The sequence below is a fragment of the Perognathus longimembris genome, chromosome 9, assembly GCF_023159225.1.
Source record: "Perognathus longimembris pacificus isolate PPM17 chromosome 9, ASM2315922v1, whole genome shotgun sequence".
NCBI lineage: Eukaryota > Metazoa > Chordata > Mammalia > Rodentia > Heteromyidae > Perognathus > Perognathus longimembris.
This window is the reverse complement of record NC_063169.1, coordinates 5521719-5548319: the sequence shown is the minus strand read 5'-3', so window position 1 is coordinate 5548319 and position 26601 is coordinate 5521719. Positions and strand designations below refer to the sequence as shown.

The 26601-nt window shown below is 47.3% G+C and overlaps 1 protein-coding gene across 3 annotated transcripts; it reads right to left on the bottom strand.

Annotated features, from left to right (window-relative positions):
• Window positions 1–267: 267 nt before the first annotated feature.
• Hmgn3 (high mobility group nucleosomal binding domain 3) lies at window positions 268–26601 on the bottom strand. 3 transcript variants are annotated; one of them, XM_048353651.1, is made up of 7 exons: window positions 26497–26601; window positions 11156–11206; window positions 4546–4575; window positions 2372–2425; window positions 1299–1412; window positions 1078–1177; window positions 268–756 (listed from the first exon to the last, which is right to left on the bottom strand). In XM_048353651.1, the coding sequence occupies exons 1-7, from the start codon at window positions 26509–26511 to the stop codon at window positions 743–745; spliced, it is 378 nt and encodes a 125-aa protein (XP_048209608.1). In that variant the 5' UTR covers window positions 26512–26601; the 3' UTR covers window positions 268–742. The 3 variants fall into 3 exon arrangements, with proteins under 3 accessions (XP_048209608.1, XP_048209606.1, XP_048209609.1); XM_048353649.1 differs by having other exon boundaries at window positions 1091–1177; XM_048353652.1 differs by lacking the exon at window positions 1078–1177.

Here is a 26601-nt window from a genome sequence, read left to right as displayed (position 1 = left end):
TCCTTAGCTTTTTTACTCAAGGCTGGTGCTCTGCCACTTGAATCACACCTCCACTGCTGTTTTTTTTTTACTGGTAAAGTGAAAATAAAGAATCCCTCATGGACCTCGAGCTGGCTCCAAACCTGATCCTCAGATTTCAGACTCCTTAGTAGCTAGGATTGTAGGCATGAGCCATTGCAGCCCAGCTAAGTCTGTAGAAATCCCTTATGTGATCTGCAGTAGGAAAATGAAATCCTTCCTCACCAAGTAAAGACAACAACAGGCAGGTATTTTGCAGACAAGAAACTCTTTTATTTTAAACCACGAATAATCAGCAGGTGGCCACAACTACCCATGTCTCATTAAAATCACGTAAAACCTAGGTGCAAAAGCACCACTGATTATTGCTCTAGAAAAACTGCATGAAAAATTCAAATTTGCACAGTAAAAACACCACAGGTTGCACAGACTAAATTTCTTAAAGTGAGGGCATGGAATGCTGACTCAATTTTAAACATAGTTTCCAATTATTATGTAGATATTTATATTACTTGAGGATGATCGAAAACTTCCAAAAAAGCATGATTATGAGAGGGTCGAATGTCCATCTTTATATATACTATATGCCAACTAGTAGAGTCCTAAAAAAATTAGCATTTACAAAATACTTGGTAAAAATAGCTTTTAAAAGTTGTCCCAAGAGGTAAATAAAATCACCCCCGATTTTCCACAGCAAACTTATTCTCCTTCGTTATCTATAGATTCAGTTTTCTGTGCCTGTGGAAAAGAAAAAGAAGAGAGATGTAGTCTGATTCACTTGAAAATGACTATAATCAAAGCAATGTCCATCCATGTGCAAACACACAGGAAAAATTCAGTATTTGGCAGCTCTACTGTACAATCTACATCAGCTCTGGGTGGAGACAGACAGGGTGGGAAGACATTCTGCCAATGCTGGGCCATAGTTACTGTGTTCTGCTTCTCAAACAACCACAGCAGCCTTACCTGTGTGCTCCCGTTGCTTATAATATTAATTACAAAAACAGCACACTACTATCTGATTCTAGTCACTGCAAACATGCCGAGTTTCTACTGTACCCTTAATTCTCACTGTTTCAACGTGCCCCTTTACTGACAGGGTAGTGGGTGGGGTACTTCTGGAGGTGGAGACATTAACACTTGAGCGAGAAATGTGGATCTGGAATTACATTATGGCAATAAAAAGAGGACATGATAAATGTGCAGTCACAGGCCGCAGGACCGAGTCGCTTCTCTGTCAGACACAGAGTCTGTCAGCGGGAGGTGTTTGCACAAAGTACCTCTTTAGCTTTGGTTTCGCCATTTTCAGATGGCGCAGTGCTTTCCTTTCCTACGTCCTGCTTCTCCTCCTTCTTCCCTTTGGCTCCTCTGCTAATCTTTGCTCCGGGTTCTTTCTGATGGAAGATGAAAGCACAGGGAGAGAGTGGATTACTAATCGACCCATCCAAACAAGTGGCGCAATGGAAAAACGGCGACCGTGGTGATTTTTAGGGGCAAATAGGACCCCGGTTTGGGTTTCAAGTGAGTAACTCTGACATTCTGACACCGTCACCGGCTTTAAAGCCAGCCTCTGGGCCCTCCCTGCCGTGGCAACCCTATGAGCTGGCCCCCGAGGGCTGGCTTCCTGGAGCGCCTCTCTTCCAGGGCGAGGATGGCACTGCCCGGGCTGGAGAAGTCACACCAGGCGGCTTCCCAGCGAGACCCCATCCACGAGAATCAGCACCGCAGCACGGCCAGCGCACTCGGCCCTGAGGAGCAAGCACTCCTCACTGCGAAGACCGAGCCAGGGCGGCAAGCTCGGCCGCAGCACATCCCTCGCGGATAGCGCAGAGCAAGGGCGGAGGGCGGCAGAGTCACCTGAGGCCTGATCCCGCGAGACTGCGCACTCGATGGAAGTGTCCTCCTGGTGCATCTGTATGCACCTCAATAGAGAACACGGGAAGGTTACGTGGGAGGCGATCAAGCCATCACCACAGGGGCTGCCATAGAGGGCTTAATGGCCGTTTGTCAAGACTGGCCGTCTACCAGGGTAGATCAAAGTCGGGCGTCAGGGACCTGAGTCCGGGAGCTCCTCCCCCCTGCCGGGGCACCGTGAGAACCACTGCAGGTTCTAAGGCAGCTGCCAGCCCAAGTTCCCACGTAGGGCCCCTCAGCCTGACCTGGGCCTCATTTAGCAATGGGAAACCCATCCTGCTAAGGCCTAAAACTGTGTTTTATGTCCTTTGAGACTTACCTAACACTTGGATTCCGTCATTTTAGTGTAGATCATTACACATGACCTTTCCTCAAGATGATTTTTGGAACGAGCGTTTATTGATTGCTTTAGAAGCCCCGAGGTGGGAGTCGCCCTTACCTTCGCAGCTGTTTTCCTTGGTTTAGGCTCAGGTTTGGGTGGTGGAGCAGGCTTCTGTAGAGAGAAGATGAGGGAATGAGAAAGAGCAGGAAAGGATTGTCAATGACCGCCGTCCCCTCCGGCTCCCAGTGGCGTTCATTTTAAACATGGTCTCCTACTATTTTCAGCACTAGGGTACGGCACCAGGACATCCGTGTTTCCTATTTCCATCTCGGGTTCGCAAGTGAACGGCGGGTTGCGACTGAAAAGCAAGCTCATTAGTCACTGGTCCAGAATAGCTCTCGGGAAACAGAGCGAAGCTTCTGTCTCTGGCATCTCCGCCCTGCCGTTACCCCAGTCCAGAAGCTGGAGGAGTGGCTCAGAGCCTTGGCCAAACGACTCCGTTTGAATCTGGTCACACTAGCCTTCCCAACAGTCTAGAGAGCACAGCAAGGCCCACCCCTCAAGTCATGACGATCCATCCGGACATGTCTCTCAAATCTGGGGGGTCAGAACCTTCCTCTCTGATGTGGACCTTGAGTTCTGTACCCCAACAGCTTTCAACTTCTATTCTCTTTAATGTCAGCATCATGTGTTTACCCCCGCCCAGACCATGGGCTAGTTTCATCGCTAGAACTTATTTATGAAGAACACGATTATAGTGACATGTCCATGGTTGATGCCTGACATTGAACACTTACAGATACTATTAGCCAAAGAGTTCTCTAAACCAATTTCTCCTGTCTCTCTGGCAGTACTGGGATTTGAACTCAGGGCCCCATGCTTGCTAGGCTAGTCAGGAGACCACCGAGCTACATTTCCAGCCCTCTTTGTCACTGGTTATTGTTTCAAAATCAGGGTCTTGCTTCCCAGTGGGTGGCTGGGCCGAGCTCTGCCTACGCCGTGTCTCTGCAGCAGGGACGCCGGGTGTACTCCCGTGTCCGTGTTCCCTTCAGTGAAGACGCGGTCTCTGATAGTCTGCCTGGGCCGGCCTGGCACCGCAGCTTGGGGAGAGGCGTGTGCCCGTGGACCGGCTGTGGGCTGAGGAGGTGTACTGAGCATCCTTCTGCCCAGGCTGGCCTTGAACCATGATTTCTGCTTTCAGCCTACAAAGCAGCTGAATACAAGCGTGAGCCACCGGGATCCCTAGCCTTCGCTTCCGGCCCCCAGGAACCCACGAGTAGGCGGCGCGCACAGTGTGGGGAAGACGGTGGGTATTGAGCGTGGCTCCGCTTGCTGACTCTTTCCCGTCACTAGAAGAATGTCTTCAAACACCAAACACTGGCCAGGGCGTTTGAAGCTCAGTTGCCTTTTTTTTTGGAAAGGTAATTCCTCCTCCTCCTCCTCGGCAGCTCAAAGCCTATCCAGGCAGAAAGCTGGAGGAGACACCATCTCTCGGAGACTAGCGAACTATCAAACAGGAGGCTTCGTTCAAGTGGTCGAGGCCAGCGGTGAGCGGGAAGCTGAGAACCCGCGGTCCCGGGCTCCCGCCTCTTTGCTCTGATTGTTCTGACAACACACACACACACACACACACACACACACACACACACACACACACACTCACTGGATATTCTGTGTTCAGGCTTTCCATTTTCATCGAGCCGTTTCCTTTTGCAATCCGTTCCCTGGCAGAGCCTCGATCATCAGTGCCACCAACCAGGCTCAGGGTGTCAGACCCGGCCACCCCCACCCACCCCAGCTGGACCCTAACCTTCCCCGCGCCCCGGGGAGGGCCTACACAGGAGGAGACTCTGGATGACAAAGTAAAATCATTACTGTTCCACAGATGTCCCAGGTGTGAAGTGAGGCTAAAGTACACAGATCTCGATAATTGCGGGAACATTCTGACCCTGGAATACAAAGCGTGAGTTGGGACGTGGATGCAGAATTTCCAGAGTAGGACTCCGCATGATGTACGTCTTTCCTTTCCGGTATCTGGCAATAAACATCAAGGGTCCTGCGCCTTGAGCTCTTGGCAAGGAGGCTGCTGTTTCTCACAGACCCCTCCCTCAGGTGAACTGCTTAGCAACAGGGGTCAGATGGGCTGGAGAGGTGACCCCAGGTGATTTTCAGAGAGCAGCTACTCTCTGGGGAATTACCATCTGCCATCTTAATCGTCCTGCTGCTGCTTTGCACAAAGGGAACTCGTACTGCCCCCCACCCCCCCGCCACGGGGGCGTTAAGATACTCACTGCGGACAATCTGGCAGACCGTCTCGTGGGCTACAAAATGGAAAAAAAAACACATATATGAAATTACGTAAAATCAGGTTGATTTTCTAAATCCAAATGATATATCCTACTTTGTCAGAACAATCTAACGTATGACTCCCAGCACCCTGTCCAGGTTAGCGCCGTGAAACATCCGACAGACTCCACCCCGCGTTCCCGTTCCTCCAGAGGAAAGCTACGATCGCTAACTTTTCAAAGGTGTTCTAGATGGAACATGAGGCCTGGCACTCTGCTCAAAGGAGCAGTCTTTCCCAAGGAAGGTTGGTGAACAGCAACAGGAGGGAATCACTGATACTGACTCCCAATCCTGGAAGCTTAATCTGAAGATGGAATGGTTGCTGCTGTCCACCTCGACTTCCAATGAAGCTCCAGCTTGCAGTTAATAAAAGAGATTTATATTAATTGCATAGGAACCACAGTAGCACGAGTTCCCTATCTTTCTGCTGGGCTGGAGAAGAGAATCACTATAAATCTTCTACAGTTAATAAGAGAGACATTTTTTTTAGCCTGTAATAAAATAAAACACTTATCTACTAAAAGCATGTATGCTCCATCATTTGACTAGAGTAAAAGGTTCACTAGTCTTTTAATTTCAAACTTCAGGAAGCTGAGAGATTATTCACCGATATTAACTTTAGGTTAATGTTTTTTCAGGAAACTACTTCCTCAAGGACAGCACCAGTTCACAGCAATTAAGACTGTCATGAAAACTTAAAAATGATGGACTGTTCTAGACAATTCCACAACTGCCCACAGAACCGATACTTTATTTACTATCCAGCAGAAACGGACTTCTGCGAGGAATTCATATTCCAAAACGGCAACTGATTTTTGTACTCGAAACACAAGCAAGGATTCCAGAAGGAGCGCGCCAGCCCCACAGCTTCCCTGCCTCGCCCACTGCCTTCTCGCGTGGACGAGGACGCTGCTCAGCACGTCCCTCCTCGCTCCTCATCTACTGAGTGAACGGGTTCAAGCTTTCCCCTATTTCTTTCTCATTGCTTCCCCCAGGGTTTAGCCTCACGTGCAGTTCAATGCTTCGTTCAGATCCCGTCCTGCGGCGCGCTCCCGGGAGCCACACCTGACGCCCGGAGACGGGGTGGGTTAGACGGGGCGGGGGGGGGGGGGGTGTTCTCAAAGCTGCGTGGAAGGCAGTCTGGGTCAGGCCCCCAGGCCAAACTGGGAGGAACTGTGTCTTGCCACCTCCACGTCTAAGACCTGTTGTTAGATGAGGTCAGAGAAGCTGCGCTCTTCTTCCTTCACACTGCACAGAGGGAAATGAAGGGCCTGGCTCCCCATGCAGTTGAGCCCTGGGGTCTGGGAAGAAGGGTGACAGCCAGTGCAGTGTGCGGATGAGGAGACTGTGCGGCTTGGGTGGCGGGCCGGCGGGCACAGGAGGATGTGCTGGTGGGTGCACAGATGGAACCCCAGCCCGGGCCTCTGAGGAGTCAGGTGTGGAGCCGTCTGCACGTGAAGAGCCGTGGTTATCTGGGCACATTCATGGCGAGGCCCCCCCCCCCCAAATCCCTAGCAGTCAGGACCCCGTCCTTGCCGGTGACTATCACTTGGAGAATAGGCAAGGTGAAATGGGCGCGTGGAAAGCCGACGTCTGAGGAGGCAGCCTGGGCAGAACAATCCGAGACTCTTTATCCACTAGCCAGCAAAAAGCTGTGGCTCAAGTGGCAGAGTGCCATGCAGAAGTGAAACAGCTAAGCGACGGTGCCCGGGCTCTGCTTTCAGGCCCCGGTTCTGGCGCACACAAGTGTCCTGGGCTTCTTCAAGACGCTTTCTGAACTTGACAGAAAAGAACAAGTGCGCACTACCACGGGAGCCCAGCTCTGGGGCTGCTGTGCGAGCTCCACGGCGGCCCCCACGGGCCCCCCGGACGCCATGCAGAGCGAGGAGGAGCCGCGGGCCCCGGCTGGGCCCCTCCCGCCTTGGGGCTGCTTTCCCGCACTTCCACCCCGCCGGTCGTCCATCTCCTCTTTTCCCAGGCCCCCCTTTCTCTTCCGGCTCAGGAGCTGCAAGGCCTAGCAGGGGCCTTCAAGGGCGAGATGAACAGAAGACGCAAACACCAGAATTCACTAGGCTACTGCTTTAGCTCTCTAGCTGCGCCGCGAACAAGGGCAACTATGTTCTTAGCCACGTCCCCCAACTGCCTGTCAATCAACTGTTCGCAGGAAAAAAGATCTCACGGAAGTGAGGCAACACCCCGTGAAAACCATTCCCCAGGGCAACACGCTCACGAGGGACCTGCCCTCCCCACGTGGCCACCCACGAGCAAGCGAGCAGAGGCTAAGTGACGTCAGGAAGCCCTCTGGGATTTCCAGAAACATTCCCGTCAAAGCTTTCGTCCACACCGCATCTAACGGTCCCATCCAGGGCACTTCACGCAGCCGGGACGACAGCTCAAAAATACAAAGCTTAGGAAATGAATGACAAACACAAACTTGATTCTCTATAGGTTTTCCAAGCCTGACAGCCTCTAAAAGCGCCATCTTTTACTGGAAAACCATCTTATGAAAAAAGCCAGACACCTGAAAATTTCCTATCCAGTAATACCCACCATGATATTTTCTTTCTCAGTGCACACAGACAAGACTGAGACGAACACTTTACCAAGTCAGCAGTGCTGATTATGCATGCAAGTGTGGGTGCCTTCCTGGAAAGTTCCACCAGCTTCCTCAGGCTTAAAATCTATAAATGATTGGACTGTATTTATTGCACATGAAAGAGACAAGACTGCTAGTTTCCCCCCTCCCCCTCTTTAAAACAACCCTAGCATCTCAAGTACCCGTTTAAGACAGCCTGGCTGGGGATGAATAAGAAAAAAAGGTAAGAATTCCTCCTAATTTGTTGATTCAGTGTGAAACCTCAGGAGAAATGGCCCAAAAGCATGGCTGTGTGGGAGGGAAGAAAGGTCTTAACAAGAACGAATCCCATCACAAGCACAGACACAGTCCACGTGACGCGAGGGTCTGCCAGGTGCTGGGACATTAGAATGACCCCAGTAACATTTCCGGTTTGTTATCATCCTCCAGGCTGGAGACAATTCTGGTGAAGGCTACCAGGAGAAAGACATGGAGTGGATTGATTCTCTGCCTTCTAGCATGCTGTGACAGCAGCATGCGCGTCTAATCCTACAAGGACAAAGTTCACAAGGAGAGCTGGATCCAAGCAGAACTGCTGGACTTCACTGGCTAGTGTCCTAAATACACGGACCATTTCCTTGGGATCTGGAATTAGTCTTGCAGTGGGGGAGGCGATCCTGGGGCTTCAGCTCAGGCCCTGGTGGCTGGTTAGGCCGCACCCTATGGGCCACTGGTTAGGCTTAGGACTGGGTCTCGCTTCCGGGCACATGCCTAGGTGATGATCCACCCACCCCAGGCTTCGAATGGTTGCTGGGACGGTAGGCATACGCTATCCGGACTAGCTTCTCTCTGTGGGGACAGAATCCGATGGACGTTTTCTGCCTGGGCTGGTCCAGCACCAGGACCTTCTCATCTCACCACACCCAGCTTGAGTGGGAAAGTGAGCGATCTTTGCCTTGAACCACGTTCCTCACATTCTCAAGTGTCCCAAGTAGCAAGGATGACAGGCATTGAGCCATTAGGCACCTGGCTTGGAGAGTAGGCTTATTTTCATGAGCTGTTTTTGTTTGTTTACTTATATATTTATGTGCTTTTGAACCTGACCGTGTATTTCCAAGTAAAACTCAAAAGACAAATTGCTCTTAATTGTCAAAACAAATGCGATGTTAAGGAGAATTTACCTTCCTTAAAATCTGGGACAGAGGGAAAAATATACATTGTTAAGCCTCCAATGAACAAAGGTAAAGACTGAGAAATGGTTTTGCCAGATGTTTCTAACTATAGGAAATGCACAAGGGAACAGAGGATTTTGCAGGAGGAGATCCAGACATTTGTCCTGGGTTCTGTGACTTGAAAGTTGTCACACTTGGGCAAAATTTTATCATTTCAGAGATCTTTGTTCTTAGCTAAGATAGGAATAATATTTGCCTATCTGTAATGAAAAACAGCAATTCTCTGATGTTCACCACGTCTGTCCCTTACTTTATTTCTGCTTGACAGAAAATATCCTTCTCTGCTAATCATTATTCTGGTAGGGGGTCTTGAACTCAGATCCTGGGTGATATCCCTTATCTTCTTTGCTGAAGACTAGTGCTCTACCACTTGAGGCATATCCTCTCTTCCAGGTGCTAGAGAAAAGTCTTACAGACTTTATTATCCTGCGTGGGGTGGCTACAAACCTCAGGTGTCAGCCTCCTGAGCAGCAAGGAATTCAGGATTGCTGGTGACTCATGCTCTAGCAACCAGCTCCGATTATTTTATTTATCCAATTCGTTTATTTTTCCTCGCCACAATGGAGGGTCTCAGAAGACAGATTTTTGGGTGCTTTTCACTGTAGGGCTTCTTGCATTGTAGGTGCTCAGAGATTTCTGGTAAGCAAAGAGTCTGAGCTGATCTGGCACTTAATGGTAGAGGATAAACGTAGTATGTGCGAAGCCCCAGGTTCTTAAAGGTAGAGCTAAACTTAGTACGTGCAAGGCTCAAGCACGAAGAGGAAAAAAAAAGAGAGGTGGAGAAGGAATGGACCTTAAATTATTGTGTGGATCGGACAAAATAATGGACTGGAAGAGCTTGGTAAGTTGCTGAGGACGATGCTGGCGATACACTGTGCGTGGTTTCCTGGCTGAGTCTCCTGCAGTAGTACACACTACACTGGGTACTCGGCACTGGTGGAGGGTTTCCAGAAGAGGAAACACCTCTGAAATCACTATCCGTTCACCATCGTCAAAGCTGTGGATACCCAATAACATAACTACAGAATTCAGCCTGAAACAAATTCCAACCCAAGGAGGTGGGGGAGGGTTCAATAAATATATACTCCCTGACAGTACTTCTTACCAGAAGCTACCAGTGAACTGATTGACCTTTTCACAAGGGCGATGACTTCAAGACATGATCGTTGAGTGTTAAGCTGGTATTGATTTAAATGACAGGATCTTGACTGGAGAAGATTTTTGTTACTAGTAATATTAAAAACATACAGATGAAACAAGATGAAATAAAAATGTAAAACCAGTAATCACCTAAAATATAAAGGAGAAAATGTCTTGGGCTAAAATAATAATATACGTATCTTTTATGTCTCTTAACCAGCTTGATTCGATTTTAGTGTAGAGGAATTGAGGAGATTTTTCTTACTGAATTTTACTACGTATAATCGTTTTTAGGTTTCCCAAATGCCTAATCCATTTAAATGTCAGTCCCTGAAGAGAAACCCAGATCTGTGTGTGTGTGTGCCCAAATTTTAAAACATTAAGGTTAGTTACACTAAGCCAACTCTCCTCAAAATCACATTCTGCCATTTTCTAAGGCTATGCAACAAGCACTTGTCATTTTTCAGATGTCTCTAGCACTCTGTGACGACTTAACTTTGGATTACAAACTTCATGTTTATCCCAAATTCTGTCAGACAGTGGATGCCTCGTACACGGATGGTGGGAACAGGCAGCTTTTTTCGGTTTTGCTTTTAAATTACTTCTTTGTAGTTTCTGGTAAAGATTTTCCCTTTAGCAGAAGGAATTTCCTTGTATAAATCATGTGCAGGGGTTTAGGTATAATGACAAGTGCCTCTGAATTATTAACCACAGCATGAATCACCCAATCAAGGAATCTGTGACTGGATGCTGTTTTTGTCTGTCCTATGACCCCTTTTTGTTTATATGCTCACGTGTAAGAGCTATAGTTTGCCCCACACTATAAAGGTCTCTACAGCAGGGAATGGCTGTCATTACAGATACAAATGCATCTCATTTCCTCCTTTCTCCTCCATCTCCTTTGAGATGCTTCTTGTAATTCTACCACAAAGGGCCAAATACAAGCATCTCTGCCAGGTTCCTCCCCTTTTGCAGCTTTCTGTATTTTAATCAGTGTCTTTGAGTCATTACCTAATTTTTGAATCACTGCCTAATTAGTCATCTCAAAACCCTAAGAGTTTTCCTAACTTAAACAAAGCTTTTGTATTTTTGGATGTATTATATATCCTTTCATAGTTTTTATTTATTTTTTTACCTAAGAGATGGATAGATCTTTTTATTTGAGTACTCACATCTAAAAAGTAATTGATAATTCACTTACTGGAGCAGAAAATTTACGAGATCAACAGCTTTTCAGTTTCCTGCTATGAAAGGCGCTCACTCTGTTCCCCTTGACGAATCTACCTATTATCTCATTCCTTGTCCAGAAGGACTTCTCAGTATTCCCTTTAACAGACAGCAGGACTGACAGATGGATGGGTAAACAATGCAATCGGGAATACCTCATCAATATACCGAGTGAATCACACCAGACAAGAGGGACTACACAAAACCCTTTAGCCGGCTTATGCCGTCTCAGCCATCTTGTTTACAACACTCTTCACTCACATGTGAAATGTTCTCCATAGCATTAAACACTGCCATTTTCCAGCATTCAATGGAGGATTGTCAGACACACACACACACACACACACACACACACACACACACACACACACACACACTTACCTCCCGTTTGGTTACTTTGGGTCCATCTTTGCCCTCTGGATTCTCCGGAGACTAGAAAGAAAATATTTCAGTAAATTGTCTTTAAATTGGAAATTATATGCTGTAATAAAATGAAAATACACAATGTGATAGTAGTTCCAGGGACCAGACAAGCCAATAGATTGATTGCAGGGAAAAATAAGTTCAAGACACACACACACACACACACACACACACACACACACACACAGAGTATTTAGCTGCATAACGGCTCTACTTTTAAAGCAGGAATGGCAAAGGGCTCTCAGGCTTATTCACAGCACACTCCCTTGCCTCCCAGGCGATGTTTGTTTGTCTGTCATGAGTGGACCGCCAGTTCTGAGGACAGGGCCTCAGAAGCCAGCTGGTCACGATCCACTGTGTCCTTCAAGATCAAGGACAGGAGGCGGCTCGGGAGCCAGGCCGAGCACACAGCTCCCAGCCCATTTCCTGGGCTGATCTGCTGTTCGTCACAGATTGGTACTTTGCTGTCGTCAGCCCCGGCATCTCTACGGCATGCCCGGGTGCGGCCCGGCTGACAGGCGCACAGCCTTGCCCCGCTTGGGCCCGGTCCACCCCCTGGGACAGCGCCCTGCCCCCCCCCCCCCCACCCCGTGACAGCTCAGACCGGACAGCAGACAAAGGCTGCGCACAGCTCTGGGGGAAAATGCATGCGCTATGTCCCCTTATGTTTCAAAGAAAAATACATTTTTGGTTGGTAAAACACTTCACATATCCCAATATGTTTCTACTGGCTAAGAGTTAACATGGAAGATAAAACAAGTATGCTAATTAGAAAAGGAAACGGCTTCCCACATTTCGCAACTACACAACACTGGACGGCGAAAACTCTTTCTCTAAGGCTCAAATGGGCCGTGGGTACTAACAGAGCTCCCATTAGGAAAAAAATACAAATAGCAAAGCGACATTTGGCATTGTGCGCTTGGCTCAGCAAAATAACTATAGCAAGGCCTCTGATGAAACGAGTACAAAATTTATAAGATCATTAAAAACCCACTCTTTCAGAAGCGCAGGTGACACTGTAAATTAATATAATTTCAACAACTTGAGAAAGGACACAGCACAAAATCGACAATGAGCCAGTAATTCCAATTTTGTCAAAATACTCATTTTACAAACTCTTTGAAACAATAGGGATTCATTTGTATTAGTATTTCTAAGATAACTGGACTCTACAAATTCAGTAAATGATATATTTAAACTGTGTTACAATACAATGAGATTAAACCTACAGAAAACTACAGTATAAAGCTGGGCACTGGTGGCTCACAGCTATAATTCTCGATACTCTGGAAGCAGAGAGCTGAGGATCTCAGTTTGGAGACAACCTGAAGGGAAACATCTGCAAGACTCTTATCCCCAATTAACTAGCACAAAGCCAAAGTGGAGCTATGGCTCAAGTAGTAGAGCTCCAGCTCTGAGTAAAAAAGCCAAGGAAGAGTGCAAAGATCTGAGGGGAGGAAAGCCGGAAGGGAGGGGAGGAGGGAAGGGCGGGAAGGAGGGAGGGAGGGGAAGGGAAAGAAAGAAGGAAGGAAAGAAAGACAGACTACATAAAATGAGGCTATGATTCAAAAAGCTTAGATAATAACCTAGTATTGTTTCTAGTCTGGGAAAAATAAACTTTTCTAGGCAAAAGATGCTGGGAAGCCTTCTCCGCTCCTTGGGCTAGCTCCTCTCCAGGATCGACCGTGCGCCCCTCATGCCAGCTTCCAGCTCCCACTGTCTCCTCGTCCCCCACGACGCACCCGCACCTCCGTGCTGCCGGGACCGGAGCTCCCTTCCCGTGCCCTCCTCGCGGGAGCGCTCCCCGCACGCACGCGCCATCTGTCCACTACACAGGGCACACCCAGACCACTGCTACACGGGGTAGTCGGCCTTGCGCACTTCTGCCGTTATCCACTCAATGCTCCACACACACGACACTCTCTCGAGTGTGCTACGAATACCCGGTTCTCCTTCATACCGGTCAGGTGAGGCTGGGCTACCCCTTCTCCCTAGAACTGGCTTAAGCAGGTATGGAAGTAGCACACAGCATTCAGAAACATTGATGTAGCAATGACATTTTCCCATACTCTTCTTCTCAATTGTGGATTCACAACAGGCAACATGATCCATCTTTAAAAACACATCTAATGTTTGTACTGGATATACTTTTTTTTTTTTGAAGAGAGAGAGAGAGCCAGGTATTGGTGTCTCAGGCCTGTAATTCCAGCTACTCAAGAGGCTGAGATCTAAGGATTGTGGTTCGAAGCCAACCCTGGGCAGGAAAGTCTGTGAGACTCTTATCTCCAATGAACCACCAGAAAACCAGAAATGGAGCTGTGGCTCAAAGTGGTTTAGTGTTAGCCTTGAGCAGAAAAAGCTCAGAGACAGTTGCCTAGGCCCTGCGTTCAAGCCCCACAACCAACAAAGGGAGGGAGGAGGGGGAGAAGGAGGGGGGGAGAGGAAGGGGAAGGGGGGGGAGGAAGAGAAAGAGAAAGAAAGATAAATATTAGGGAAAGACTCTGCCTTTGAAAATATCAATGACTTCAGATGTGAAGAACTACAACTGAAGACAGCTCAGTTCTCTGGAGATCACTCCATGTGGCTTTCGGTAGCAAACTCTGACACATTTACAGTTAGAACAGATACTTCCTCTGGGGTCACGGTGTGACTGCGCAGAACATGCAGGATGTGGCTCCATCTTGCCTCTACCTAAGAGCTGTATGAATCAGGACGGTGGCTTGATCACAAAGGCTGTCATCTGTGCATGGCAGGTGCTAATGACATCAGAAGGTCTTGTTTATGATCAAGTGAGAAGAAAACTTGAAGAAAGGATCTCACAACTTAAAAAGTTTTCTGAATGACAAAATCTGGAATTATATTCAACCGTCTTAAGGTTAGGCACATTTCTTTACATCCAGCTACCTACCAAGTGGTCTTCTGTTTTGGTTGCACAGATTGGGTAGGCATTCCTTTGGGAAGATCTACCGTTACAGTCCGACAAACCTCTCACCATGAACCCTTAGCCAGGAGGCCAAGACAGGCACGAGGAGAGCAGGCAAGGTAGGAGGGACTGAAACTGAAGCTCAACGTTTTTTGTCTGGAAGCGTTACGAGGAAAGAAGGACAAATAGAGGAGGAGATGAAGGCAGGTGACTTGGATGTAGAACCGCCACCTGTGGGCTGACAGGGAGGGTGAGTCAACAGGACGAGAACCAGAATGGTCAAACAAAGATGTCGTCTACGTACCTATCTGCTAAGCCTGGTGATGAATGAGAGCGAGCAAGGAAGCTGGGGACCCCCAGAGAGCGGGGACACGTGCCTGGGGAGTGACCGGCTCCGAGCGACTGGCCTGGAACACAGAGCTGGCCAAGCATCGCCCTCCGAAGCGCGGAACCTTCATTAGCGGAACGTGTGGCATCCAAGATAGCTGATGTGCATCAAGATCTAGCAAGTCAGCCGGGGGCTGGTGGCTCACGCCTGTAATTCTGGCTACACAGGAGGCTGAGAGCTGAGGATCACAGTTCAAAGCCAGCCCAGGAAGGGAAGTCTGTGAGGCTCTTATTGCCAATTAACCACCAAAAAGCAGGAGTGGTGGTGTGGCGTGAGTGGTTGAGCGCCAGCCTTGCTCAGAAGCTTCGTGGTTGGTTAGTATCCAGGCACACGGGCTGTGTGGAGAGAAGGGACTCACAGCAGGGATGAAATAAGGAGTCCTTTCACCCCTCCCCGGGGCTAAGGCTCACGGGGACAAAGTCCTTCACTCACCTGTTCCTCCAACACTAATTGGAATTTCTTTAATATGTGGGTACTAGGCTATGAACTCAGCCCGCCTCTTAGATTTTTCACTTAACGTCGGCACTCTACCACTTGAACCACACGCCTCCATGTCTGAGTTTCTGGTGGCTAATGAGAATTAAGAGTCTGTCTGTCAGATCTGTCTGCCTGGGCTGGCTTTGAACCACTATCTTCAGATTGCAGCTTCCTCAGTAGCAAGGATTACAGGCCCCAGCCCACCATGCTGGCTTACTTGTACTTCTAGGAGTCTAGGCAACCAGGCCTGTCACTTGACAACTTCAGGGAAGCAGCTGAAATCCCAGAGCACTTAGGAAGTCAAGTGTGTGCTTGCCAGCAGTCATTGAACAGCTTCTGTCTGCAGCCCTCATCACCTGGGCCAGGACGCTGAGCCCCGGGTGCGGGGTCCTGAGCCTTCTTCTAACTGCAAAGTACCTATCCCATCAACGTGACTTTTCTCCCACTTGCTGGCCAATAGTTTTAAGGTTTTTTTTTTTTACTACTCCAAATTTCTTCAAAAATCAATTTCCATTTGCTCTTAAAAACCCAAGCCTAGACTTGAAAGAAAAAAATATATATTGATCCAATGATGAGCTTATTAGCAGAGCAGAACCATTCTTGGGCAATAAAGTTCAAATGAACTTGCCAAGACTGAAAGTTGTCTATCTCTCATTCTGTCGCCTTTCTGCTCAATGGAACACATAACCACTTGATTCATACAAGGTTAAATTTTCCTCATAAATGAAGTTATTGCCCATGATATTCTTACGAGGTTTTTTTTTTTTATTAAATAACAGGTAGTTTCCTTGAGATGAATATATTCCCAGGACATATGAAAGACACTGGAGGTTTTATTCAAAGCCACAAGGGCTGTTACGTTTGACATGTGGAACGTTCTTCACTTACCCTGTAGTTCCATGTTTCAAAGCCCTCAATGCCGCATTGCTTCTTTAATTTGTATTTTTTGGTAGGACTGCTCAGAACTTTGTGCTTGGCTAAGCAGGCCCTCTACCACTTGAATTAAGCACTAGAACTTTGTTTTTTTTAGCCAGTCCTGAGGCTTGAACTCAGGGCCTGAGCACTGTCCCTGGCTTCTTTTTGCTCAAGGTTAGCACTCTGCCACTTGAGCCACGGCGCCACTTCTGGCTTTTTCTATGTATGTGGTGCTGAGGAATCGAACCCAGGGCTTCCTGTATACGAGGAAAGCACTCTACCACTAAGGTTCCTCTACTGGGGCCTTTTACTTTAGTTAGATTCCAAATAGTGACTTATGTTTATGCCCCAGCCCACCTGAACAATGATCTATCAATTAGGTGTGCACCACTATTCCAGATTTATTGGTTGAGAAGGTATCTTGTTAACTATTGCCCAAGCTGGGCTTGAACCACAATCCTCTCAATCTGTACCTCCTCAGTAGCTGAGATTACATATGTAAGCCAACACGCCCAGCCCTGCATTGTCTGCTTTTGAGGTATGGGGATTTGAACTTAGCTAATGTCAACTCAGCTATTGATCTACCATGAGTCATGCCTCCAGCTCTGATTTTTTGTTGGTTATTTTGTGCCTGTATTTTCTAAATAATCTTTAGCTATATATAATATGTGAATGTGCTGGTTCATAATGCATTAACATATAGTAAGGTTGTATCAAGTTTCTTGACTGCTCTTTCCTCCTCAGCTTGGCTGGACATTCTCACCAGGAAATGTCTACAAACCCTAACACCACTGCAAGCTAGTATGCCTTCTCCAACTCCCCAGCTAACTCAAGATAAACGTAACTCCAAGATGAACGGCAGTGGCTCATGCCTAAAATTCTACCTACTCAGGGGACTGGAGGTGGAGACCTGAGGATCAAGGTTTGAGGCTAGCCTAGGGGACAAATTTGGGAGACTCTCATCTCCAGTTAACCAGTAAGAATGCCCGAAGTAGAGCCATGGCTCAAGTGATAAGAGTGTCAGCCTCGAGTGACAAAGCCAAGTGACAAGGACTCAGCTCAAGCCCCAGTACTGACACACACCACCATATGTCCACACACACATACGGGTAGCTCTGTGCACGCACACCAAGACTTTAGATGAACTCCAAAAACAAGAGCTCTGTCCTGAGAGCTACTTAGAGGGAATGTATTACACCTATAATCAAGTAGAAAAGATAATTTTATGTTTTCATAGAAGATAAAATAAAAAAAAGGCATGTTCAAGTGAAATTTTGTTAGAGTAAATACATAATTCTTAATATGGGACTAATAGGCTTCTCGGACAGGGCGGGGCTTTCAGCCTGGGAAACTCCTGGCCGAGGGGCACGGCGTGGCTGCTTACTGCTTACACAAGTGCCCCGCTCACAGCCTCCCGAGGTGATGATATACTGAAGAGACACGTGGGGAGACCCACTTTGCTGTTGTGAGTGGTGAAAGGTTCGCACAACAGATTTAAGTCTGTTTGTTGTTGGCTTGCTTTCTTTTGGTATCTCACGCAACACTCAAGACAAACACTAATGCATTCCTACTGTTTTACAGCACTCCCTTTTGTGTGTGTATGTGTGTGCGTGGGTGCATGCACACAGGTACTAGGGCTTGAACTCAGGGCCTTGTGCTCCACTTCTGCTGGGAAGAGTCTCTCAGATTCCTCTGTCCAGGCTGGCTTTGAACCGGAATCCTCACATCTCAGCTAGAAGAGGCATGAGCCACTGGCTCCTGGCTTTTCAATGGACCTTTGAATTGTTGTTGCATATGATATCGTCTCAGTATCGCTGAGATAAAAAAGGCCAGTCTCAGTATTCTCACCGTAGAGATGAAGGACAGAGTTCAGAGAGATCGAGAGAGATCTGCAGACCAGGGATCTCTGACGTGCTATTGGATGGTGACTTTATTTTTCTACTGTTCAGATATGAATTAACATCTAGCAAATATAAAATACAATTGTGATGCTCAATGCATTTTCACAAAACTAATCAGCTAGTTGTGGTGATGAGTTCTGTATGTGACCACTAAAAGAAAACGATTTTAAATTAAACCTTGTAATTGGGAGATAAAATAATCAATAAAAAGTAGGTTAAAATAATGCAGCTTTTCAAAAATTGAGTATCTCAGGAACTTTGGAAGGACTCTATTACTGACTTTTTGAAATAGTGTCTTCTATGTATCACCAGTATGACCTTGAACTCACTAGTGTCCTGCTTGTGCCTACAGAGTTCTGGGATTATAAGCAGGTACCACCATGCCCAGTTAGAACTCTTCAAAGCTTCACATTCTAATTACCTCAAGTCTCGCTCAGGTCTGGTTCACATGTATTTGGAAGGTAATACAGATTTTTACATTAATTACAGTCACCAATTCCTCCTAAAATATTAAACTTTGGGGCCACTTTGAAAACCTAACACCATTTTCTCTGTTCCCCTACTGGAGGTTGTGCAAAGTGTTTTGCTTTCCGTGTGACTGAAGAGGCCTTTGCCTTGGGCACATCTACATGGCTCTATTTCTAGATGTACCCACAAGATAAGATTACTGGATTCAATAAACACCACCACTAACCGCCGCGACATGATTTGACTGAATTTTTCAAAGGAAAAAGCAGACAGTTTAAATGCTATTTATTTTAGTCACCATTTCCAAATTGTACCCAGCAAGGAAATGAAATACATTTAACTTTGGTATAAAAAAAGGAGGGGGTTCTTTTGGGGTGGGGGGAAGGAGAATAAAGGAAAGGAAGAGTATTTAACTGATTTGCCAGTGCAATTTTAATCTTAATATTATATGGAGATAGTTTTGAACTGTTTTCTGAGAAAAATTAACCATGTCTAAAAATGTACTAAGGTTAATGTTCTTCTAAAAACAATGCACTGTTATTTGTTGTTGAGCAAGGCCTCTTAAACTACCATCAATCAGATGTCCAGGTTGGGATCTGCTTGCTTCCTAGCCAATGCAGGGGCTGTTTGTCTTGCAAGATGAAGTTGGAGGGTTTTGTCAATAGTGTGGCTTGAACTCAGGGTCTGTTCCTGAGCTTTTCCACTCAAGCCTACTGGCTCTACCACTTTGCACTACAGCGCCACTTCTTTTTTTGGAGATTAACTGGAGATGAGAGAGTCTCACAGATTTTTCCTGCCCAGGCTGGCTTTGAACCACAATACTCTCAGATCTCACAGCCAGAGGTGAGCCATCAGTGCCCAGCGAAACTGGAAGGATTTTTACAGCCTACTATTTCACTGTAGTTATGTGTGTGTATGTGTGTGCATGCGCATGGGTGCGCTCACATGCCAATACTGGGGCTTGAACTCAGGACCTTGGGCTCTTGCCAGGCTTTGTCTACTCAAGATTGGCACCCTAGTACTTGGGCTACACCTCCATTTCGGGCTTTTTGCTGGCTAACTGGAGGGAAGTCTTGCCGATTATCTACCCCAGCTAGCTTCAAAGCACACTTTGCAGGTCTCAGCCTCCTGAACAGCTGGGATTGGGCCTCTTAAGCCGTCAGCACTGACACACTGTGCTTCTCTTCATAATTAAAAAACCATAATCACTCCCGTGAGCATTCTTCACCTCTCTGTCCATGCTGGCCTCTGTGCTGGGTATTTATAATCGCCATCTCATTTTAATTCTCCCAAGTCTATGAGGTGGGATACTTATTATTTACAGCTCAGGAAACCAAGTCGTGTCAAGTTAGGAACACAGAAATTTGTTCTTTGTCGTTTTTTGTTTTTTTTTTGGCCAGTCCTGGGGCTTGGACTCAGGGCCTGAGCACTGTCCCTGGCTTCTTTTTGCTCAAGGCTAGCACTCTGCCACTTGAGCCACAGCGCCACTTCTGGCCGTTTTCTATATATGTGGTGCTGGAGAATCAAACCCAGGGCTTCATGTATACGAGGCGAGCTCTCTTGCCACTAGGCCATATTCCCAGCCCAGGAACACAGAAATTTGATGAAGGATTAAAAGGCAACTGCCCTAAATTATATAGTTACTAAACAAGGAACGCTGGGAGCATACAGGGTTCTAGAATAGAAAGTATGGGATATATTTCAATTTATCACTTTCTTCCCCTGACAATAATTCATTTATCAACTTTTCAACAAATATCTAACAAGTATCTACAGTATTTCCATGAAAGGTTATGGGGAATAAAAGATCAGAGCCTTCAAAGACTTCACGTCAGATTAAAAGGATGACACAACAAAACTAATTAGGAACAGGTCTAATAACCCGTGTAAAAAACAATAAAATAATCTGCATCCATTTAGAAACATGGCACCAGACAAAAATACTTAAAAAAACGAAAAACCCAAGAAATAGAAAGGTTTTCTATCGTACTGTTTCTTCTTTTCCCTGTTGTTGAATCCCTTTCATCGCTGTGTTTTTTGATTTCTGCACCCTTTGTCTTATATATGTTTACCTGATTCGGGAGGGAAAGGGGAAGATAGAAATGGAGGGACAAAGGGTGAACCAGTGCAGCGGTGATCCTCACTAGACACTATGCTGAGAATGAACTTGACAACAACTTGGTGGAGAGAGGGGGCCAAGGGGGAAAAGAGGGAGACAGTGAGGGAGGGGAGGACACTGTTCAAAAAGAAATGAACTCACTACCTAACTTATGTAACTGTGACCCCTCTGTATATCACCTTTAAAAGAAAACTTTAAAAAAAAAACTGTAAAGGTTGAAGGGGTATCATCGCTAGCTCTCAGCGAGACAACTGCTCATCAACCTTTCTTCTTTGGGCACCCAGATGGTGAGCGCTCATAGCATTCCTCCCTCATGGTTCATGGTTATGTTTGCCATGATTTATGAATACAGTGGCTGTGCTCATCCATCCTGTCAGACCAGGCATTCTTGAGCAACAGGGCATAATCTCATTCACTCTAAAGTGGGTTGAAAACAAAACAAAACAAAACACTACTTACATCTAATATCCCAAGGTAATAAATCTTGCATAAAGGTGGTACTCAATAAATGCTTATTTAACATGGAGAGAATAAATAACATGTACAGACAGCCCTGTCATTTTTGAGTCTTACTCAAATACAGGCGCCATAGCAATGTATAACTCAATTAAACTCAAAGTATTTATGGATTTCAGCTCCTTTTACCTTCAGACTCTGACACTCAATATTGCTAACAAAGGTAATTCTCATGATTCAAATCAATCCCTATTAAAATCATGGAAGGCTTTTTGGGGGGGTGGAGGGGTGGGAATTCAGATGCCAATGCAACATAAAGAACCTACTAGACAGAAGAAAGAACAAAGTGTAAGACTGGTACTACCAGATTTAAGATTATACTACAAAGCCATGGGAATCAAGATAGTGGAGTATTGGCATCAAGACAGACTTACAGATAATGGAATGTAACTGACAGCCCAGAAATAAAGTTTTACATTGATAATGAACTGAGATTTGAGAAAGGAAAAGGATGGTCTTTTGTCTTTTGTTGGTCATGGGGCTTGAACGCCTGGGTGCTGTCCCTGAGTTCAAGGATAATATTGTACACTTTGAGCCACAGCTTCACTCCTGGTTTCTGAGTGGCTAACTGAAGAGCCTCATGGACTTTCCTGCCCCTAACTGGTTTTGAACCATGATCCTCAGATCTCAGCCTCCTGGATTAGAGGTGTGAGCCACCAGCACCCAGCAAGAAAGGGCAGTCTTCTCAGCAAATGGTGACCATTGGGTATTCACATTTTTAAATAGGGGAATTAAATTTCTTATCTCGTACACAAAATTAGTTCAAAATGGGTCATAGATCTAAATACAACTAAAACTGTACAATTGCTAGAAGATATCTGTGATGTGAGGTTAAGCATGTCACTAAATGGATGTCTTAAGAATTATTTTATTGTTCAAAAGATACCAAGAAAACAAAAAATGAGCTGGGTGCTGGTGTCTCACACTAGCTACTCAGGAGGCTGAGATCTGAGAATTACAGTCCCAAGTGAGCCAGGGCAGACACAGTGGAGGGACTCTTATGTCCAATTAACCAGCAAAAACTGAAAGTAGAGGTGTGGTTCAAGTGGTAGAGCCTTGAGTGAAAAACAGAGCAAGAGAGGGAGGCTCAGAGTTCATGTACCAGTACCAGCTTCCCCCAAATAGAAAAAACGAGTAAAGCTCAAGACTAGAGGAAAGTATGTTAAAACTGGGGTTGGAGGTATGGCTCAGTAGGTAGAGCACCAGCCAATGAGCAAAAGCTTCAGGTACTGAGTTCGAGTCCTGGTCTCATTAAAAAAAAAAAGAACGTAAAAATCATACATTTGGCAAAGGACTCTTTTATCTTACATGTCGATGTAACCAGCCAACAACCCAATTTTAAAATGGGCAAATATTTAAGATACACATGAAACCCACTAACACATGAGAAGATGCTGAACATTATTAAAGAAATGCAAATTTTAAACATATAAATTAAAAGTCACCGGCGTGTCCACAAGCAAAAATACATAAGCAAAAATACAGCAGTAGGTGTTAGCACATACGCCCATACCCACAAAAAATGAAATACAAGCTACCATGAGGACCTCAAAAACAACATACCAACTGAGTGAGACTTCTTTCTTAAATAAAATTTCCCTAAGGGCAAATCTACAGAGGAAAGCCAGGTAACACTGGTGTTGTGGGGCAGAGGTGCTGGAGGTTTCAGCAAAGCTCTGGATCAGCACTGTGGGAATGGCTGCACAACTTCATAACTTATTGAACACTGCGGAATCATATATATTTTTGTGCCGGTACACAGGGTATCGCACTCACTTGGCTTTTTCTCTCAAGGCTAGTGCTCTCACCGCTTGAGCTAAAGCTCCACTTCCAACTTTTTGCTGGTAAGTGGACCTAAGGATCTTGTGAGTTTGTCTGCCCTGGCTGCCTTCAAACTGTACCGGTCAGACTTCAGCCTTCAGAGTGGCTAGGATTCCAGGCGGGGGACACCCGGCTCAGCTATACCCACGGACTTCGTGGTAAGCAAGCCCTGTTTTTGTAAAGAAATTTAACTCCTACCCTCTTGTGCAACTATTTAATGATAACTTTTACAATGTTTAAAATTAGCTGGGCGCTGGTGGCTCCCGCCTGAAATCCTAGCTACTCAGGAGGCTGAGGTCTGAGGATTGCAGTTTGCAGCCAACCACACAGGCAGGAAAGTCCATGAGACTCTAACCTGCAATGAACCACCGGAAAGCCAGAAGTGGCCCTGTGGCTTAAGTGGCAGAGCGCTATAGCCTTGAGCTGAGGAGCTCAGGGACAGCGCCCAGGCCCTGAGTTCAAGCCCCATGCCCAAAAAAAAATTTTTTTTTAAGACATTAAGTAAAAACAAAATTAAGATGGAAAAACGACTTTTTTATCCACAGTTTACAACTGTGTTCCCCTCAGCGCTGTGAAGCTTTGGTCTCTGCCCCAGACACAGCCCGCCTGCCCTCACCCTTGCTAGCACCGGGCTTCGACGGACAGGGGAGCCCAAAGGACAGAGAAAGCGGCAGATTCCAGGGCTCTTGGCCTCGGCGTCCTTGTGACACATTAGATCACCACACAACACGACCCTGAATGGGCATGTGACCAGAACAGCCCAGAACTCAGCACGCACTGTCCTGCCGTGCCATTCATCTTCTTCCTGCTCTTCCGCTCATCCCCTACCCATTACATAGCTCAGAAAGCCCAACTGTAACCCTTGCAAACCCAGATCACACTGCTGGGCGCTAGCAGGCTTCAAAACCCAATCCACTCATTACTCTTCTTTTTCTTTTCTAATTGTTGTATTTAAGCTGAACACTGGTGGCTCTTGCTTGTAATCCTAGTTACTCAGGGAGCTGAAAGTCCAGGAGACTCTAATCGCCCATGAACCAGCAAAAACAAAAAGCCAGAAGTGGATGTGTGGCTCAAATGGTGAAGCTTCAACCTTGAGTAGAAAAAGCCACACAGGAGTTGCAAAGCCCTGAGTTCAAGCCTCAATACTGGCAGCACACACAAAAATAAGCTTAACTATCACACACACCTATAATATGTATAGGTGTGTGTATATGCATATATATTTAATACAAGTTCTAAACCTTTATCTTACATAAAAGGGTTTTAAATGTGGGGTATATTAGGACCTTGAAGTTGTAGAAAACACTTAGTCATGTTAAGATATAATTAGAGGTATTCAAATGCCTGAAAACAGAACATGACTGGTTTCCTCTTCGTGCACTGGCGTTCTTTCCACCTTTCGGCACTAGCCCGACCTCAAGCCCCCATTTCCTTGTCTCTCCGGCAAGCATTGTGGTGTAGATCTACATACTTCACAACATACACACAGCTCCAGACAAGTGGAGGGCCTGGCAGCCTTACAACAGTGTTAGGATTCCAGATGTTTCCCTGACTTTGTATCACTTCTTGCTCTGCAGAACAACTTAGAAGCTCATTAAATAGTACTTCTTGATTTCTAGGGAAAAGTGAGACAAAAAAGGTAAGGTGGAAAAACAAAATAAGCACAAGGGGAGCATGTATGTGTGTATGTGTATGCGCTTGTGCACATGTCCTGGGGCTTGAAATCAGGGCCTGGACACTACCCCGATCCTTTTTATTCAAGGCGCTATAGCACATTACCACTTCTGCCTTTTTTTGGTGGCTCATTGGAGACAGAATCTCATGGACTTTCTTGCCCAGGCTGGCTGTGAACCTTGATCCCCCAATATCCCAGCCTCCTAAATAGCTAGGATAACAACAGGTGTGAGCCCCTGGCACTGGGCTGAAGGGTGACATTAGCATATGTTACTTGTACAGAGGGTCTTCATTATAATGACCTCATTATGAGGTCCCTCATTATACCTCCTATCACCCTTATCTGCACTCTTCTCTTCCAAAGAATATTTAGTGAAAATCATTAGTTTCATGGGGTGTGTGTGTGTGGTATACACCCCGATCCTGTCGCTTCTCAGTATCTTCTCCTTTCCCTCTCTTTCTTCCCCCAGTTTCCCCCCTATTTCCCCCTTTATTGTGCTCATGTCTCATTTTTATTGTTACTATCACTGTGTTAGGTCTAGATTCATGAGCTACTTGGCTTCACTTATCTCTTAACTCCTATCTTGATCATGACTGTCTTCTAATCCCACTAGAGTTCCAACCCACCAGGAATCCTCTATAAACTGCTGGGAATAATGACATCCCATTAACAGCCATGTTCCAGAACAACCAAGCACATGAGAAAAGCAACAGTGCCAAGGAAATGAAGTTTAAATACTGGGTCTCAAGTCTCCTTCCTGTTAAGGGGCCATGCACCAAATTCTTACATTCTAACTGTCTCCACGGGGGAAGAGGGGCAAAGACTAATTGGGAGAGGATTCTGGGATATAGCACATCTGATTCTTGGCTATTAGCTAATGGTTGGTGAGATTTAGGCAGTTTTTGTGTTTATGAACTCCATCCTTACCTATTCTGAGAGAGTAATAAAATAATCCAAGTCAAACTCCTTACCTAGAATGAGGTGCAGAGTATGAGCACGTGAAATAAATACCAAGCGCTAAAATAACTACTACTACTGTGCGTTTTTATTTAAAAATAAAAAAGTGTGGAAGATGTGTTTGCACCAAATTCTCAGTAAGAAGGCAAATGAATTTTAGATGAATTCTGCATTTTTAAAACTCCAATATTTTTAAATCATGTAATCACACCACCCAACCACCACCACCACCATCATCATCATCACCATCATCACCACCATCACCACCAACAACAACCACCACATCACCACCACCATCACCACCATCACCACCACCGCCACCGGTCTTGGATAAAGTAGGACGTTCAAGATCACGGCACCCCCCTCCTGGCCGGGCCCGGCCGGGCGGAGACACCATTCCCGCGGGTTCCCTGCCCTTCCCTGGCCCGGGCCAGTGGCTGCTCGGAAACACGACCCCGAGCCACAGCGGCGACCCCACGCGCGGCTCCCGGCACGGCGCGGGACGCAGGGGCGCCGACGGGGAGCGGAGGGCGAGACCGCGGGGAGGCCGCCTGGGCCCCGACCGCGTCCGGCCCCGCTCGGGCCCCGCGCCCGGGGCGCACCGCCCCCCCCCCCCCCGCGGCTCCAGGCCCCGCGCCCCGGGCTCGGCCTGGTGGGGTGAGGTGGGGGGGGCGCCGTCCCCGCGCGCGGCCCCCGGGCGCTCCCGCTGTGGGGGGGGGTCACCCCGACCTCGGCTCGCCCGCCTCCCGCCCCCCTCCCCCCACCCCCACCCGGCCGCCCGGAGTTTGTGAGGAGGAAACTCCTCCGCAGAGGGGCGGGGAGCCCGCGCCGGCCCCGGGCCGGACGACCGACCGACCGACCGACCGACCGGCCGGGGCCCCGCCGAGCCCGGGGGAGCCGGCCCCGGAGAGCGTCACGGGCGTGACGCCGGGGACGGACGCGGGGACGGGCGGAGGGAGGGAGGGAGGGAGGGAGGGCGGAGGGGGGGGCACGGACGGCGGCCGCAACAGGCATCTGGCAGGGAGCCCGGCCGCCGGGGCCCGGAGCTCCGGCCCCGTGGGAGGGCGGCCCGGGACGAGGCGCCCCCCACCCCCCCCCCCGCCCGCCCGCCCCGCGCGCGTTCCCAGGGGGAGCCGTACCTTTCTCTTCGGCATAATGACCGTGTTGCTGGAGTGGAAAGTACACGCCGCTGGCTCGGACCGCGGGCCCCGCCGCCCCGCCCGGATTCGCAGCCCGCCGCCGCT

Excerpts from the sequence above, each read along its gene's own strand:
- Hmgn3 (XM_048353649.1), bottom strand. Across the intron at positions 2,426-4,545 it reads GGTCTGCCAGATTGTCCGCA|AAGCCTGCTCCACCACCCAA; the intron begins GTGAGTATCTTA and ends TTCTCTCTACAG. Across the intron at positions 1,413-2,371 it reads CAAGGAAAACAGCTGCGAAG|AAAGAACCCGGAGCAAAGAT; the intron begins GTAAGGGCGACT and ends ATCTTCCATCAG.